The 15302-nt window shown below is 39.0% G+C and overlaps 1 protein-coding gene across 1 annotated transcript in view; it reads right to left on the bottom strand.

Annotated features, from left to right (window-relative positions):
* Positions 1 to 3685: 3685 nt before the first annotated feature.
* zfpm2b (zinc finger protein, FOG family member 2b) overlaps positions 3686 to 15302 on the bottom strand; it is a 44600-nt gene continuing 32983 nt past the window's right edge. Inside the window, exons 6-8 of the mRNA XM_084423830.1 lie at positions 7730 to 7936; positions 6910 to 7134; positions 3686 to 6606 (exon numbers count right to left, since the gene is read on the bottom strand). Of these exons, the coding sequence (XP_084279956.1) occupies positions 4280 to 6606; positions 6910 to 7134; positions 7730 to 7936 (2759 nt within the window). The 3' untranslated portion in view covers positions 3686 to 4279. The remainder of the gene's footprint in view (positions 6607 to 6909; positions 7135 to 7729; positions 7937 to 15302) is intronic.

Below are 15302 nucleotides of genomic sequence, written 5' to 3'. Positions count from 1 at the left end.
GAAGGGGAATATCTGCCTGATTCTGAAAGTGAAAGTATAGCCCTACACCAAGCACAAACGGTGAATCCTTTGCCCAATTTAGATGGTCCTTTACCCAATGTCAGTGGTGGGAACAATGTTTCTCGGGGTCGGAGTGTTCATCGCGATGTTAGCAGGCGTGTTAGTGTTGTGGGGAACGAGGCGGGAGATTTTTACCGCATGTGCCTCTCCACAATCGCGGCGACAGTATTGTGGTGGAGACTTTGTTTGTCTAATGCCACTGGGTATGTTAGACGAGGTCGAAGTATTCATAGGACAGTTAGGGGGCAACGTGGAGGCAGGGTGGGGAGTCGCAATGACAATGACAGTAGTCCGAGCTGTGCACACTCGGCGCGCACGCGAGGCAGATCTGGCCGCGCTGCTCCCAGCAGGAGCAGAGACGGTGTGACACGGGGCAGAGGGGCTATTATGCATAGTCTATCGCAAGCTGATGGGAATGCCGGCTTTTGTAGTAAATAGAAAATCTCTACAGCAAAAGGCCAACCGCTACTTGCATTCGGTTTGTTTCTACCATTTATTAGTAATGATTTACACAGTTTGTTTACTACTTACTATTTACCTGAGCATTCAGTATTGTGCAATATAGCATACAGAAGGTGAGGGACATTTTGGGGGGAAAGAAGTGCTGCATTTGATCTTTTTTATCATTTAAACGTGACTTTTCATGAAAATTCTATAATCCAAGATGGCCGCAACCATAATGATGTCATAATATGCAAATTAGATGGGAAAATGTAATCCCTACATACACTTTGGGTCATCCTTAATATTTCTCTAATTTACAGAAAGTCTCTATCTTTTATCACTTTTAAGATATAGCCTTTTGAAATTAAAATCGAACATTTTTCGGAAAAAAACTCTGGCGCCGAAACACTGTGTGTTTGGCATGTGTTTTTTAATAAAAAATTGCATACTTCACCTCCAATTGTCATGGTAAGGACAACATTATTGTTTTTTAGTCTTGGAACCTATTTTATTGGACTCCTTGACCCCAAAAATGTACACGTTGATACCAAATTTGTCATTATAGCTATAACAGAAGCAAAGATATGGGCCTCTCAAGTATGGTCGGGGGCCATTTTTAAAAAATTTGCGTATATAAGATACAAAATGTGATCTCACGTGTGTCTTAGGATAAATTTATTTCTATGGCCCTAAGGTACTTCCATACCAAAGGGGACCTTTGCATCATGACTTGAAGTCAAAAGTCACTTAACCTCCCTACTATATTAAAGATAAAAGTAAACTCGGACCAATAATATCAAAAGTGTGTTTAATGGGTTTTGATGTAATAATATCACAACAGAAATTTGTACGTTTCAGCTGACCAATTATCTTTTTTAACAAGCCACAAGCCGTAGCAGGAAGAGCAGGAGAAGTAACTGAAGAATTAAGGACTGAATTGATCGTATTAAACAGTTTTCTTGCAGGACATACGTGCTGCTGCAAGCTGGGTCTCTCCTCATACATTTGTCAGATATTACAGTTACTAGGACCCTGGTAGCTCATTCTGTCTTGGGTGTGGGCTCTTCGTAGCCTTGTGTTCTTAAGCCCTCTACCCCTCTTTAAGCCTGGGCTGGTGAGCTAAGCTTATTCATTTCACTAAGCATGTAATTTGTACCCTCACCTGGCACCATTTTCATCATTATGTGTGTTGTCAGATTTATTCATGAATGCATGTTACCACGTCATTACTATCATTGCTGGTGTTGCATCCTCACGTTGTGTGTGGTGTGTGTCATGCACTGCCTTTCCAGGTGACCGTCTTCTGGCTTTCAGGGTGAGTGTGTGTATAGGGCAACCGGGGAGCTGTCCATAAGTTGATCTTGAATACGAGATAATGAAAGAGAACAATAGGTTACTGTTCATAACCCTGGTTCTTTAAACCATCGACTGGAGAGATCCACCAAGCTTGCCCCGCTTGCTGCATGAGAAGCGAATTTGCTCACTGAGGAATGGTAGTCAGGTGCGGTCCCTTACCTATACGTTACAGTCAGATGTCGCAGTTCATTTTTCCCATAAAAAAGAGATATAAGAGAGAGTTTGATGCGTTACTTACCCTGTCGACTTGCGAACACGTGGCAACCTTGCAAAGGATACTGACTATCATGGCTTCCGCTACTTATACCGTAAATTTTCTTCCATGATAATGGCACCTATGTGCATTTACTGTTTAGGAGGTAAACATGCACCTTGTCCCAAGCGTTGCAGAGTTGGGGATGAGGACTCATAAGAACAGCACATCTGTTCAGCCCCCCATGAGACAAGCGATGTGCTCCATCACTCGCCCCTCAGGTGTTCTGCTCGTGTGGCCCTGAAAAGCACCCGTGCATCCAATCTAATCATCGAGCGAAACACAGATGATCTGATTATGCTTCTGGAAAGCTTGGGTTTTTGTCTGGTGTCCTTTTAGAAAATAAACTGCCTGGATTATAGACTAATTCATGTTATTGTGTCTTGATTTGATTGTTCATGATTGAAATTATAATTTTTTTAAATCCAGTATTGCACAAACCATCAACTCTAACAGAATAGCTCCACATAATTAAATCAGAGGTGTCCAATCCTACTGCTCCTGGAGAGCCACCTTCCAGCAGACTTTAGCTTTAGCCCAAATTCAGGGATGGGCAACTTCAGTCCTATAAGGCCACTGTTGGAGCAGCACTAATTAAACGGTCCTGAATCAGCTAATCAAGGTCTTTAGAATCACTATAAACATCCAAGCAAGTGTGTTGGAGCTAAACTCTGCAGGAAAGTGCAGGAATGGACAACTCTTGACTGAACGTGACTAACCAAATACTTTATTCATGGTTATCTGTTCGTCTTACAGAAAAAAAGAAAGAAAAATCAGTATGGTTTATTTTAACACTTACATTTACTATTATATCGATTCAAGACAGATTCAATTTATTTTTTCTCTTTAAAGAAAAGGTAATGCTTTCATGTCTTGAATCGTAACTTCCACTAGGTGGTGCCAGTGCTTGCACATTTGGAGGTACAAACTCCTACTGTCCTGAATGATGCAACGAGTTCTATGGGTATTCAGTATGTCCTGAAATAAACTTGTGCATTAATAATAAAAAGGAAAACAATAATAATAATAATAATAATTCATCGACACTGCTGTCCTGAGATAAATTTTTTAATTTTTATGCCACATAAAATAACATTTCCCACATTTCTGGAATTTCATTCCATACAGGTACATGCATAGCAACACATTTTTTGACACCTTTTTTTTCATGAGATTATTTTGTTTTTTCTGTAGGAAAGATTACAATGAGTCATCCATACCAAGTGTAAACCCTTCTCCAGGTAGACTTCAGTAAACACTTCACACAGACAATTTCTGGGGTCCAAGTATAAAAAGTTTCCCTTAATACTGCTTCAAATAACATTTCATCTTTTAAAAAGTATTGCATTAGAAGCCAAATATTTAAAAAACAAAAAAAGGAATCAAACACATACAGGTCACCTTTTTAAGAAGAGTTCTGCATTGACAAGAAAAACATTTTGAAGCATAAAGAAACATCAAGGACAAACTAGACTCTACATGTATTGACAATTATTAATTCAGAAAACTTGATTGCAAGTATTTTAGGATATGTTGACATAGTCAGTCAGAGGTTGCTCCACCATCTGTATATTTTTCTTTTTAATCAATTTCTACAATTCATGTGGCTTTCTGTAATTTTAAAACTTTCATAAACTTGTTTTTCATTTCAGATCTGCATTTTTTAGAGCTGCAACTATTATTAAATAAATAAATACATAAAAAACACACACACACACACACGAAAACTATCAACACAGAATATTCCCAACAAATATTTTAAACGTTTCTAATAATTGACTGGTAGGATAAATCTCCTGATTTGATTGTCCTCCTGCTGCCATGTACACCAGCATGGAATTGTAAAAATGTCTTATGTTTTTGACCACAATGGGAAAAAACAGTGCTTGTGAAAAATCTAATATGACTGGTTCAAGGCTTGAGTCCACTTTAAAGAGGAGGGAGCATATTGTTACTTTTAGTCGTCACAAATAATATATGTCCACTGGAAGCAAATGGTGTCAGATTTAAAATAGCAGGGCCGTTGTCAAGTGGCTACAACTGGAAATGTTGTCCTGTTCCCTGTGCCTGGGGGTTGGGGCCCATGTGAATTTAAGAGGCAACGCTGGTTAACAGCACTACCTTTTCTACTACTGTGAACTAGATTTAAGACAGGGGGCAGGTCCACTATTTAACGTGCTCCGCTGTGTGTGACGAGCAGTAAAACTTCTTGTGTGTTATAAAGTTTGAGAGGTTGTTAAACTGGATGTCACATGGGCGGCAGTACTTTAAATTACTTGTGCTGGCAGTGGAGCCGTTCAACATTCTCTTGAAGCTCTTCCTCTCTTCCTCAGTCTTTGGAGATGGCGTAAGCGTTGTGCTTTCCTTATAGTTGATGGAACTGTCATGGCTGTCTGGTGTAGCAGAACCATGTTGCTTAGTTCCAGGATCTTCCATCTTGTCCTCAAATTTAAGACCGTCCTTTAAGGATGAGGATTTGTTCTGACTCTCAGGGTCATCTGTGCTAAGATGGCTACCATCAGGCATCGGCTGGTCTTTCTCTCCTTCACTGCCCTCGTTTGGACTCTGCCTCCGATCGCTTTGTGAGACCAGCATCCCTGTAGCATAATCAGTGGGTTTGATTTCATAGTAAGGCCAAATTTGCTCATCAGGTCTCATTTTCTTTGCAGGACTTGGGTAACCCCCAGTGGGTTGAAACACGCCCCTCGGGTCATCTTTTATTGACATTAGTTGTTCCTCGCTGGAAACCTGTATGTCAGAAGTTGTCGCTGCATTTGGATGCTCAATCTTTCCATGCAGAGCTGGGAGCTCAAAGAGGGTGTTCTCTAAGAGATTATTGGTATTTCTAGGACCTTCTTTTTTGATGCTTTTGTTCTCAGTGGAAGCATTTTGCAAAATAGTACCTGGACAGAAGTTCTGTTTGTGCTTAAGATAGTCCTCAACTTTGTTAAAGCTTATCTTGCACACAACACACTCATGGTAATCCATAAGTCCTTTAGGGGAAACCGAAGTGTTGCCAAACTGTGGCATGCATTTTTTACTGAGATCTATTGGTGCATCACCTTCTTCCTTAGAGATTGTATTACATTTGGACACAAGAGCTGATTTTGTAACTGTCAATGAAGCCTCTGGATATTTGGGTACTAACCCCTGGATCATGTTGTATCTCTGATGGTCCCTAAAGCTATCCAATGTTTCCTTTGATAAGTATGGACCTCCAATAGTGGGCATTCCCAGAAATGATGCTAAACTCATAGGTGGCATTTGTTCTTGTTCAGGAGTGGCCAGCTCATATGCCTTTCTTCTTTTACGTGGACGTACTGACTTCTGATTGGCTGCTCCTTTATTGTTGGCACGTTTCACTTGAGGATCATGGCGAGTGGCACAGTAATACTGCTTGTGCACCATGTAGGTCTCATGTCGACTAAAGGTGATTTTGCAGGCCTCACATGTTGTGTGGTTGGGGTCAGTTTCAGTTGGTGGCAATTTCTGGCTTTGTACATCCAGCTGTGTACCGTTTGGTCTTTCCTGTGCACCAGATGGAGTTGACGCTTTTTTAACTTGCACTGACAGCTCATCTGTCACTTTTCCACCTGCAATGGGATTGTAAGGGTTAGACTCATGCCCTTTCACTTCAGAGGGATGGCTGGCATTTAGCATAACAGCCAAACTGGCTCCAATTTTAGGGCTTACAGTGCCTGCTGGTTTATCCAGTAGTCCAGGGAAGTCATTTGACTTGTGTGTGTTTTCCCAGCGAGTGTTGCAGTAGTGCTTCTTGTGCACTAAATAATTATCAAGGTTGTTGAAGGTTATATTGCATTCAAAGCATGTTGCTCCTTTTGGCACAAGTGTGCTGTACATTACTGGAGGGTAAGAGTTTCCCCCATGACGTAACCTGCGATGGACCAACTCAGACATTTTGGCCAGTATCTCAGATGCCTGCGGGCCCACCGTAATATCCTGTGAGAATGGGACATGTGGTATGAAAGGGGGTATGGGAAAGGCAGGAGGCAGGTGGTGCTGAATGGGTGAGGAGGCTAAACGGGGACTAGAAGGTTCTGACTTTACTCTGGAGTATGAAACACTAGCCTTGTTTCCTGAGTTCCCCTCACCCTTAGTGGATGTCGGGCTACTTTCTGTGCTTTCCAGCTCTGAAATTTGACTTAAATCACGCTGTACTGTTCTTTCCTGAAGGTCTTTTATGTTTGTGTTAGCTCTGACTTGTTGAGGGCTGCCTGAAATGCTGCTAGGAGAGTTATCAGCTTTGTCTTCTTTGATGAGTTTGTTGACAGTACAGCTATGTCCATGTATCTCCTGGTGTTTGGCCAGTTCTCTGGGAGTTTGGAAAGTGAAGTGGCAGTGACCACATCTCAGGCCGGTTTGGGACAGATGGGAGAGGATGTGGTGCTGGAGTACCATAAGAGTTTCAGCGGTGTAGTCACAAATTGTGCATTTCAAGTTGCTTCCAGTTGATATCTCATCTGACTTGAGAGCTGGAAAAACAAAAACAAACAAAAATCAGGAATGGTGTTAATGACCAGCACTATCATACACAGTTTAGTCTAACCAAGGCAGTTCGTGCATAGGCTCCTACACATGCTTGATAACATTAGTTTGAATCCAGTTTGGAACATTTCCTGATCCACTATACCCATAATTTCCTGCCCTCTCTATACTAAACTATAAATAAAATGTGAGGGAAAAGGCCAAACAAAACCTAACTACAACTTTTCTCTTTTTTATTTGTTGCTGGACAAATGGTTATTTGAAATAGAATGTCTTATTGGTTTACTCACAGTTATGTGTGGATAAGTGCATTTCCAGGGCATGGGAGCCTGCAAAGCTCATATTGCATTGTGGGTATGTGCAATTGCGGAGCATTTGATGGCTGATATTGGTGTTTTTCTCTGCTACCATCTCAGGGTCCCTTTGTCGCCCACTGCAGTAATACATAAGGTGGGCCTGGAGGTTTCTTTCACTCCGAAACCAGATGCCACATGCCTTACAGAGGAAGATGTCTTCTACAAAGACAGAAATGGAGACAAGCATATCCATATTGAATTATCTAAAGCTTGTGAAAACCCAACATTAAATATTTAGGGTCAAGAAATTTGAGACCAACAGATAAATGCTTCAATTTCACATTTTTGTAATTTAATACAAAATAGTGACTTTAAAATTATTATTTTTTTCGTGTTCAGATTTAAATGCTTTTTTGCAATTTAAAGCAGAAAATTATCATAAAAAAGTAAAGGTAATGAAATAAGCCTCAAGAGCACATCAGTCCCAGATGGAAGCTAGGATATAATGTAGCTGTAATTTTAATTGCGCAGTAATAAGATGAACCACATAACCCAACCCTATAGACCCCATCAAAGCAAATGTGCTGTTGGTCTCATCAAATTCTTGTTAAGAGAATCTTATTTGAGAACGGAAGAGGGTAAAATATCTAATTCCTGCAAACTGAAGGTCAACCTCGACCCTTGGTAATTCTCTTATCCGTGGCAAACATGCACATCAGAGCTGTGATGACTCTTTGACATGGATTTCCATTTTTAACCAAGCACATTAATCAGTCTATCCACTGTGGCAGAGGTCTGATAATGCAGGACTCACTGTTGATGATAGCGCCGGGCAGTATGGATGCCATGGCGGCCTGCTGAGGAAGGAGTTGGATGCTGTCCAGCTGTCGGGCCGGGTACATCCCTTGACTATAGGGAGTTTGGGCTGGTGTTTGAAGATGCGAGTGCAAATCCACCACACAGGCTGCAAGTTCATCTCCTTCCATTATGTTTTTTGTTGTGGAACACCACACATGTCCTCCTGTGAGTAAAAGCAAAGATTAGGGTTTAATAGAGTATTTTAACCATGTAAAGGCAGTTGTTTATGCTATCTGAGGTTCCTTGAGATTGAAGTAGGGCAACATACATATATGGTGCTTTCTATTATTTTTCTGACAGTGTGGATCCAATGCAAGAACCCACAAACTAGTTTTTTCAGAACCAGAATTAAAGCTTCTCCTTTTATCTGTTTTATACTCCATACATAAAATCAGCATAATGGTAAATGCAAATATAATACTTTTTGATCCCACATACAGCATGCTGTCCTACACACAAATGCGTGCATTGCTTTGAAGCCACAACAAACAAGTGAGGGACAAGTATATTGCCGGAGACGCTGCACATTCTCCCTGCTGCTAAAGAGAATGGACATCTGGGATAAAAGTACAACATTATCAAATTGAAGGGCTGCGGATGAAACATTCCACTGGAGTCCGCAGAACAAACTCATTAGCTAGTTAAAAAGGAGAGGAGTGCTTTGTTACTGAGATAACATTTATCTGTCTAAATGACGGACTTTCTGTCTGCACGTCATCTTCCATTGAGGGGATTAAAGTTTTAAATATGACTATTTACAAAAGTCTGGAACGCAAGATAACAAGAAGAGACATGATATGCCAACACTAAATGCTAGAATTAGGATGTGGACTAATTGAGGAGTTGGACAATGAGAATGAAGTACACTCAATGCTACCTTTCAAAGATGTGTAAGCGCTCTCTGACAACATGTCGAAGGAGAAAAAAATGACCTGTGATGCGGTCGTGCCTCCTGCAGAGAAATGCTAATTGCATGTGCTTGGATAGGACTTGTGGTATTGTGGCCGTGTTTTTAATGTCCGTTCAATTAGACAATGGTTTAATGCATTTGTTCGCAACTGGTTTTGCTTCAGGACCCAAATTTTACAATGAAAAATCAAGTGGCAACCCAACAGAGTACCAACATTTTTTATCATACAAAAGTAAAGAAAATTAATAATAATAATAATAATAAATATCTTAACCAATTGAAACAATAGTACATTTTTAGTAATTATTATTATTATTATTAGTAACGTTTGGAGATGACAATGATTAAACCAAGTTACCAGTTTTATTGTAGTAAAAAATATATGTTGCTACTGGTATTTTGTAGACACTATAATTTAACAGGGAGCATTTTTGTAAACAAATCTAATTACTGCACAATGTATTGTAGCATTTGCAAACCAATTTGAAACAAATATAAAGCAAAATAAAAAGTGTTGTTTAACCTCTGCTCAGCCTATTTTTATGTTTTTGCTATTTTAGTTCTGGCAGTGAAACAGAGCAATCCAACATTTATTTTGACATGACACACTGTACTAAAGACAATGAGAGGTATAAATGAAATACATGTGCGTCTTTCCTCCCCTGCCTCTTTAACCTATGAATCGAAGGACATTATTTGTAGTGTTTGAGCTTCCAATATGAAAAAGAAAGAAAGAAAGAAAGAAAGAAAGAAAGAAAGAAAGAAAGAAAGAAAGAAAGAAAGAAAGAAAGAAAGAAAGAAAGAAAGAAAGAAAGAAAGAAAGAAAGAAAGAAAGAAAGAAAGAAAGAAAGAAAGAAAAGAAGAAAGGAAGAAAGTTACAGGCTAAAGGGAAATTTTTGGAGAATGGGCTTTAAAGTGCTGTATGGACTGAAGATTGTGGTCAGGCTTCATTTATATGGTGCGAGTGCTTTCTGAGGAATCTGTGTGAATGTGAGGAATACAGCATTACTACCAAACCTTTACCACAAGGTGGCGACATCATCACCTTTGAATGTGAGGTCTTTCGGGATAATTCATAAAGGTAGTTTGATTGCTTCTCTGTTAAATGCCATTCATTTTTCTCAGTGCTGTTAATTAATAATTAATAGTTGTGGTTTGTCATTTCGTCAATTTGATTTAAAAAACTGTTTTGGCGTTTAAAACTCACACATTAAAAACAGCGGAGGTTTCAATTTTAAGAGTAGTAATTTTCAGTTTACCCCTCATTTCCTGACATTTACATCTGTTGTTGTATAAGGAACTCCTAAACATGTGTTGAGCTAAAAAAAAACTTATTGACAAGACATGGCATTATAAATGAAAGATTCTGTTTCAAATAAATGCTGTTCTTTTGAACTTTCTATTATTTCTATTATTTGACAAATGATCCTGAAAAAGTTTCCACAAAAATATAAAGCAGCAGACCTGTTTTCAATAAATGTTTCTTGAGTACCAACATTTTAAAACAATCTTAACGAGCCTGAACCTTTGAATAGGGAAGAACAAAGAAAAGAAACAGGCTTCTACAGGTAATTTGTGTGAAAGGTTCAGTTACTTTACAAATAACATGAATATTTAATGAAGCTGTAACAGTCTACCACTATAATTGTTTCACACTGTACAGGTCTACCATTGACACCCCAAAGGGTTGTAAAAAAACAACAACAATAAACTATGACTTTACCTCCACCTTTTAACAACAACACCGTGACTCGTGGCAGAAAACAAGCTACATTACTTTAACACAACCATCTTTATTTCACCCAAAAATTGTTTAATGAGAAAGTCCTAAGAAAATGCAATACACTAGACAAAAAGTCTCCCAAAAAAAAAAACCACATAAGAGACTGAGATCTTGCAAGCACAGCGGCAGTGTGTGAGACAGCAGGGTGCTCACTTTCACTGCTCTATTCCATAAATCACATCTCTGCCTCGCTGCATCCCAGAGTGCATCAGTCATATGGCTCTGTTCCCCTGGGGGCCGCCCTCATGGAGCTTCTGTGTTCCTGGCCCGGCTGAGTTTCAGCGCCCCGGGTATCACCTCTCCACCATCTGCCCCGCACACCTGCACCCTCATTGATCTAGTGGCCCACACGCTACATCAAACACACACCAGAGGGGCATTGTGCGGCTTCCTGTGAGGCACGGCCAGTCATCTGGCTGGGGTAGCAGGGTGTGAAGTTATGTGCCTCTTTATGTATATTCATGAGGCAGTGCAGTCAGTGTTTATTTTCCCGCAGCACACCACACCCCCGGCTTTCAGGTTCAAATTGAAGAGCAGCGGTAGCTTGACAGGTCTGCCAAAAAAATTATCCCGCCTTTTTCCAATTTCTAAATATGAGCTTTGAGAAATGAATCGTCTTCCTGACAGCTAGCCTACTGGTCCGGCTAAAGCGAATGCTGGCAGAAAGTGAGATTTTACTGGCTGGGTGAACTAAGCTCCTTATGAGTGACAGGTCAAGACCTGCATCTGTCTTACTTTCTTTTTTGCTTTCTTTCCATCAGTCCAGCGGATTCATTATGGCATCTAAATGACCTTGAAGAGGTCAACCTTTGATCTCCACAGCTGTTTACTGATAGAGGGAATTATATGGATGGGATTTCACCACTTATCACTTAAGGCCCGATACACTCACAGCAAAGTTCTTTTTCGTTCTCTGGCTAAGGGTAAAGAGAAATTTGAAATGCGTTATATAGCGACAAACATCCAGGCAACGTTCAGGTGAATATGTAAATATGTGCTGATCGTTTTCCTCTCAACAACAAAAATGACAGCGGTGAGAAAACAGCAGTTAAGAAAGCATCCGATTATAGCGATCTGGATAAGATGTGTTTGCCCGAGCTCTGCAATTCAAATCAAGTCACTTCATATATCCCTTTATAGATTTAAAGCAAGCAGCTTTACAGTATTAAATATGAAAAAATAAATAAAAAAAACAGTGTCAGTGTCACTTTTAATTAGAATTATAACTTCAATTTCTACTATAAAGCAGATTTCCAGTGTTCATGTTTTTTCTTGTGTCAGATCTCGACGGACTGAGCAGAAGAAATTAACTGGAAAAGAGTTCCTTGTCAAAGAAGGTGGAGCCTCAAAGCACACCTAAATATTACATAATGGCAACAGACCAATGGTTGTTCAAAGGTGTTTACCAGCCGGTGCGATATTTTATTTCCTTTGGCAAGCGGTTTCAAACTCCAGAAATGAACTCTAAACAATGTTTTTTGGCCTGATCTTGTTCGAAAATTATGTCACACCAGTTTTTTTAAGTGTGTCTGGGCTTTTACAACTTTTTTTTTTTTTTAAGTGAACAAATTGTACCTTTAGTGATACAACAGCTTGTCACAGGAGCATTGCCATTAAAGGGACATATTTGTTACTTATTTACCCTAAAAGGTTAGTAGTACCTTAGTACTATAGTAGTAACTTAAAGGTATATATTACTACTGTAGGGTAAAATATACACCTTTTGGTAAAGAGTAGCCCATTTTTACCCATTTTGTACCCATTTGAATTGTTTACCAGGTGAAAACCTGGCATGATAATAACAAACCTCTTCTCAAAACGGCATACAGTGTGATTCATGTACTGAAGTTTAATACTTAGGAGTTTGTTCAAATCCCTAACCGTATAAGTACACTTTTTTTTTACACAAGGTTTAAATAAAACAAAGATTATTGGAGTATGTTTTCACAAGATTTTTTTTTTAATTCAAAGTGTTACTTGCAGTTTGTGAGTGAAAATAGTTTCAAAGTAAATCCTTCACAATTTTTTTTTTTTTTTTTTTGTGACAGTAATAGTGATGCGTGCCTTAGCAAACATCACTAATAAAAACAAGAACTTTTTTGTCAAGCTGAAGATTCGAACTCCATGCAGCTGCACCTCTGAGAAACACACAAAGATGCACATAAATAAACGTGTCTAAATATGGGACAATTTGTTTGTCGCTGCACCTCCACACCCTTATGGAAGCCCCCTGAGATTCCCATAATGAAAAGCAATGTCTCCCACTTAACACCGGGATCCAGGCGCTCTCTCTGATAGAGGCCGGGGCTGTTTATTAAATGATGGAATTTGGCTGTTTCTTCCGCAGAATGTTATCAGCTGGAGAACAATCGTGCCCATGGTCGCACCCTCACTGGCTCGCCCGGCTGCTCATTAGCCACAGCATATTTAATCCAGAAGTTTCTTATCAAACGTGACACCTGCATCTCCGAATGGCACTTTCCCTGTTCATTGGCATGTATTTGGGTGAGTAGACTCCAAGGTGCTTTGTGGAGATTAAGAGAGGAAGAGAGAGAGAGAAAGTGAGCGAGAGAGTGAATGAGCGCTTATTTTATCATTTAGCGGGTCTGGACCGTATCCAAGCAGTTTTTGTCTTGTTGTTGTAATTAGAAAGCATTTTAAGCGATAACAGCTGCTGCTGAATATGAATATGGATAGAACCACATCAATTCTGCCTGAGATAGACCCCCCCACCCCCACCCCCCACTATTCCTCCCCCATCATCCCTCCCCCTCACTTACTTTTTCATACTGTGGTTATCTTAATAAAGGAGGAAAGTGTAGCTAGCTGTTCAACTCGGTTATTTTAGCATTTTTGATTGAAGTCTTTCTTGACAGTCTCTGTGTTACATGTGAAGCATTCAAATCACAGAATCGCTGACAGGCAGCAACTCATTTCCATACACGAATATGTAATTAAGCTTTGTGACAGCTCCTTAATAGCTTTGCGCTACCCCGTCAGTGCTATACGTTGCCCAGTTGACGTGTTGTTGAATTGAGATGCACATACAGCACATATATGCTTGACACTTCAAAGGTGAGCATTTAGCTTACAAAATAGAAAATAAACAATAAAATAGATAAACATGAATGTAAACGTAAACATACATGTAAACTTTAAACAAATATGTAAACACAGGTAAATGTTACCATGAAAAATCTTAAACATTAATAGGTAAACATAAAAAACAAAGATAAATGTAAAAGAAAATTCAAACTAAGGTGTAAACATTATGTAAAGGTAAACATTAACAATAGCAAATGCAAACATTACATAAATAGGTAAACAAAGCCAAACATTAATATAATTAGTAAACAAAGGAAAATATAAAGGGAAACATTAACAAAATAAGTAAACGTAAATGTAAACATTGCCTTAGATTTGCCTTTGTTAACCTATTTTTGTTAAAGTAATCGTTAACAAAGTTGCTATGTCTAAAGGCAAATGTAAAGGTAAACGTTAATAAATTAGTTAAATATAAATGTAAATGTTAACATGTTAAATGTAAACAAAATAAAACTGTTTAATGTAAACAAAATACAAGGTTAACATAATGGTAATAATCTGGTGATGCTAAAAAAGTTACAACAGATCTCTAGATTTCTAGTTTCCAAATCTGTGGAATTCTGTTAAATAAAAAGCTGCACTCTTACACTTATCCGTCACCTTCTCTTTCTTAGGGATTGTTACACAGGACACTGCCGGGGCCTCACTAGGGATTATGGTCGATGATATATTATGCAAATCACTTTGTTATTTCTCTCAGGAGATCATCACTCCGCTCACACTGGGAAGATTTATGCCACTTAGTTGAGTATCCTCTGACGTTTATGACCCTATAGAGTCATATTGTACCAGTGAGAGACTTTGATCTGTGACTGAAAAACAACTGCAGCTTCTATAAAAATAAATAAAAAAATCTTAGAAGAAAATGTTTACTTTTATCTTGGGGTATTCAGTATTGTAGCTTGGGACCCTCTTCTTTTTTCCAGGTAATGGGATAGAGTAGGAGAGAGGGTGGGAGGGACGGAAGGAGGGAGAGATTGGGAGAAAGGGAGGAGAGATACCCCTCAAGCGAGCGCCTCAGTGGGAAGAGGATTATGTGCTTCTGCTTTTCTACCTTCTAGCAAAACTCCCGATTGGTTTCAGGAAAACTCAATTAAACTTTGTCTCTGTCGACTTCGTCTTCAGTGAGAATCAAACTGAAATTCCTCTGACATAATGCTGTAACCCTGAACAAGGAGACACAAGAAGGTAGACACAAGACTGCCGTTTTAGACCCTCAAAAACAACAATATGATAGAAGAATTCCCGTACGCTGTTATTTTTCTATGGAATACAAAAGGAGAACATTTGAAGAATCTTCATGCAGCACTTTTCCAAACAGCGTACATAATTCAGAGTGACCACATCTGTCAAAAAAGAATGTGAATGTGTGTGAAGGACTTAATGACTTAAATGTATGTCTGTTCTTCATTTAAAGCCTGACTAGAAGACCTGGGGGGCAGTTGCATAAACTTAGCCACTATGTTAAGACTGTGTCTTAAGAACTAGTTTGGTCAACTAGCAATAAGAAAAGGAAATCAGTTTTACTTTTTTCAATTCAAATTAGACCGATCTACCTTTTTTCTTAGGACCAGTTTTGAAGAAAAAAAATGAGATGACTAACTTTTAAGACTAGTCTAAGCAGTTTATGCAGATGGACATCGTGTGGATTTTTAAAGAGTTAAAAAAAAAAAAAAAACGTAAATTGTGAAGGTCATGATTTTGTTAAAACAATGCATTTTTAATTGTATT

The sequence above is a fragment of the Rutilus rutilus genome (genome assembly GCF_951802725.1).
Source record: "Rutilus rutilus genome assembly, chromosome: 11".
In the NCBI taxonomy this organism is placed as follows: Eukaryota; Metazoa; Chordata; class Actinopteri; order Cypriniformes; family Leuciscidae; genus Rutilus; species Rutilus rutilus.
Note: the sequence above shows the minus strand (reverse complement) of the source record. Positions and strands in the feature narration are given on the sequence as shown.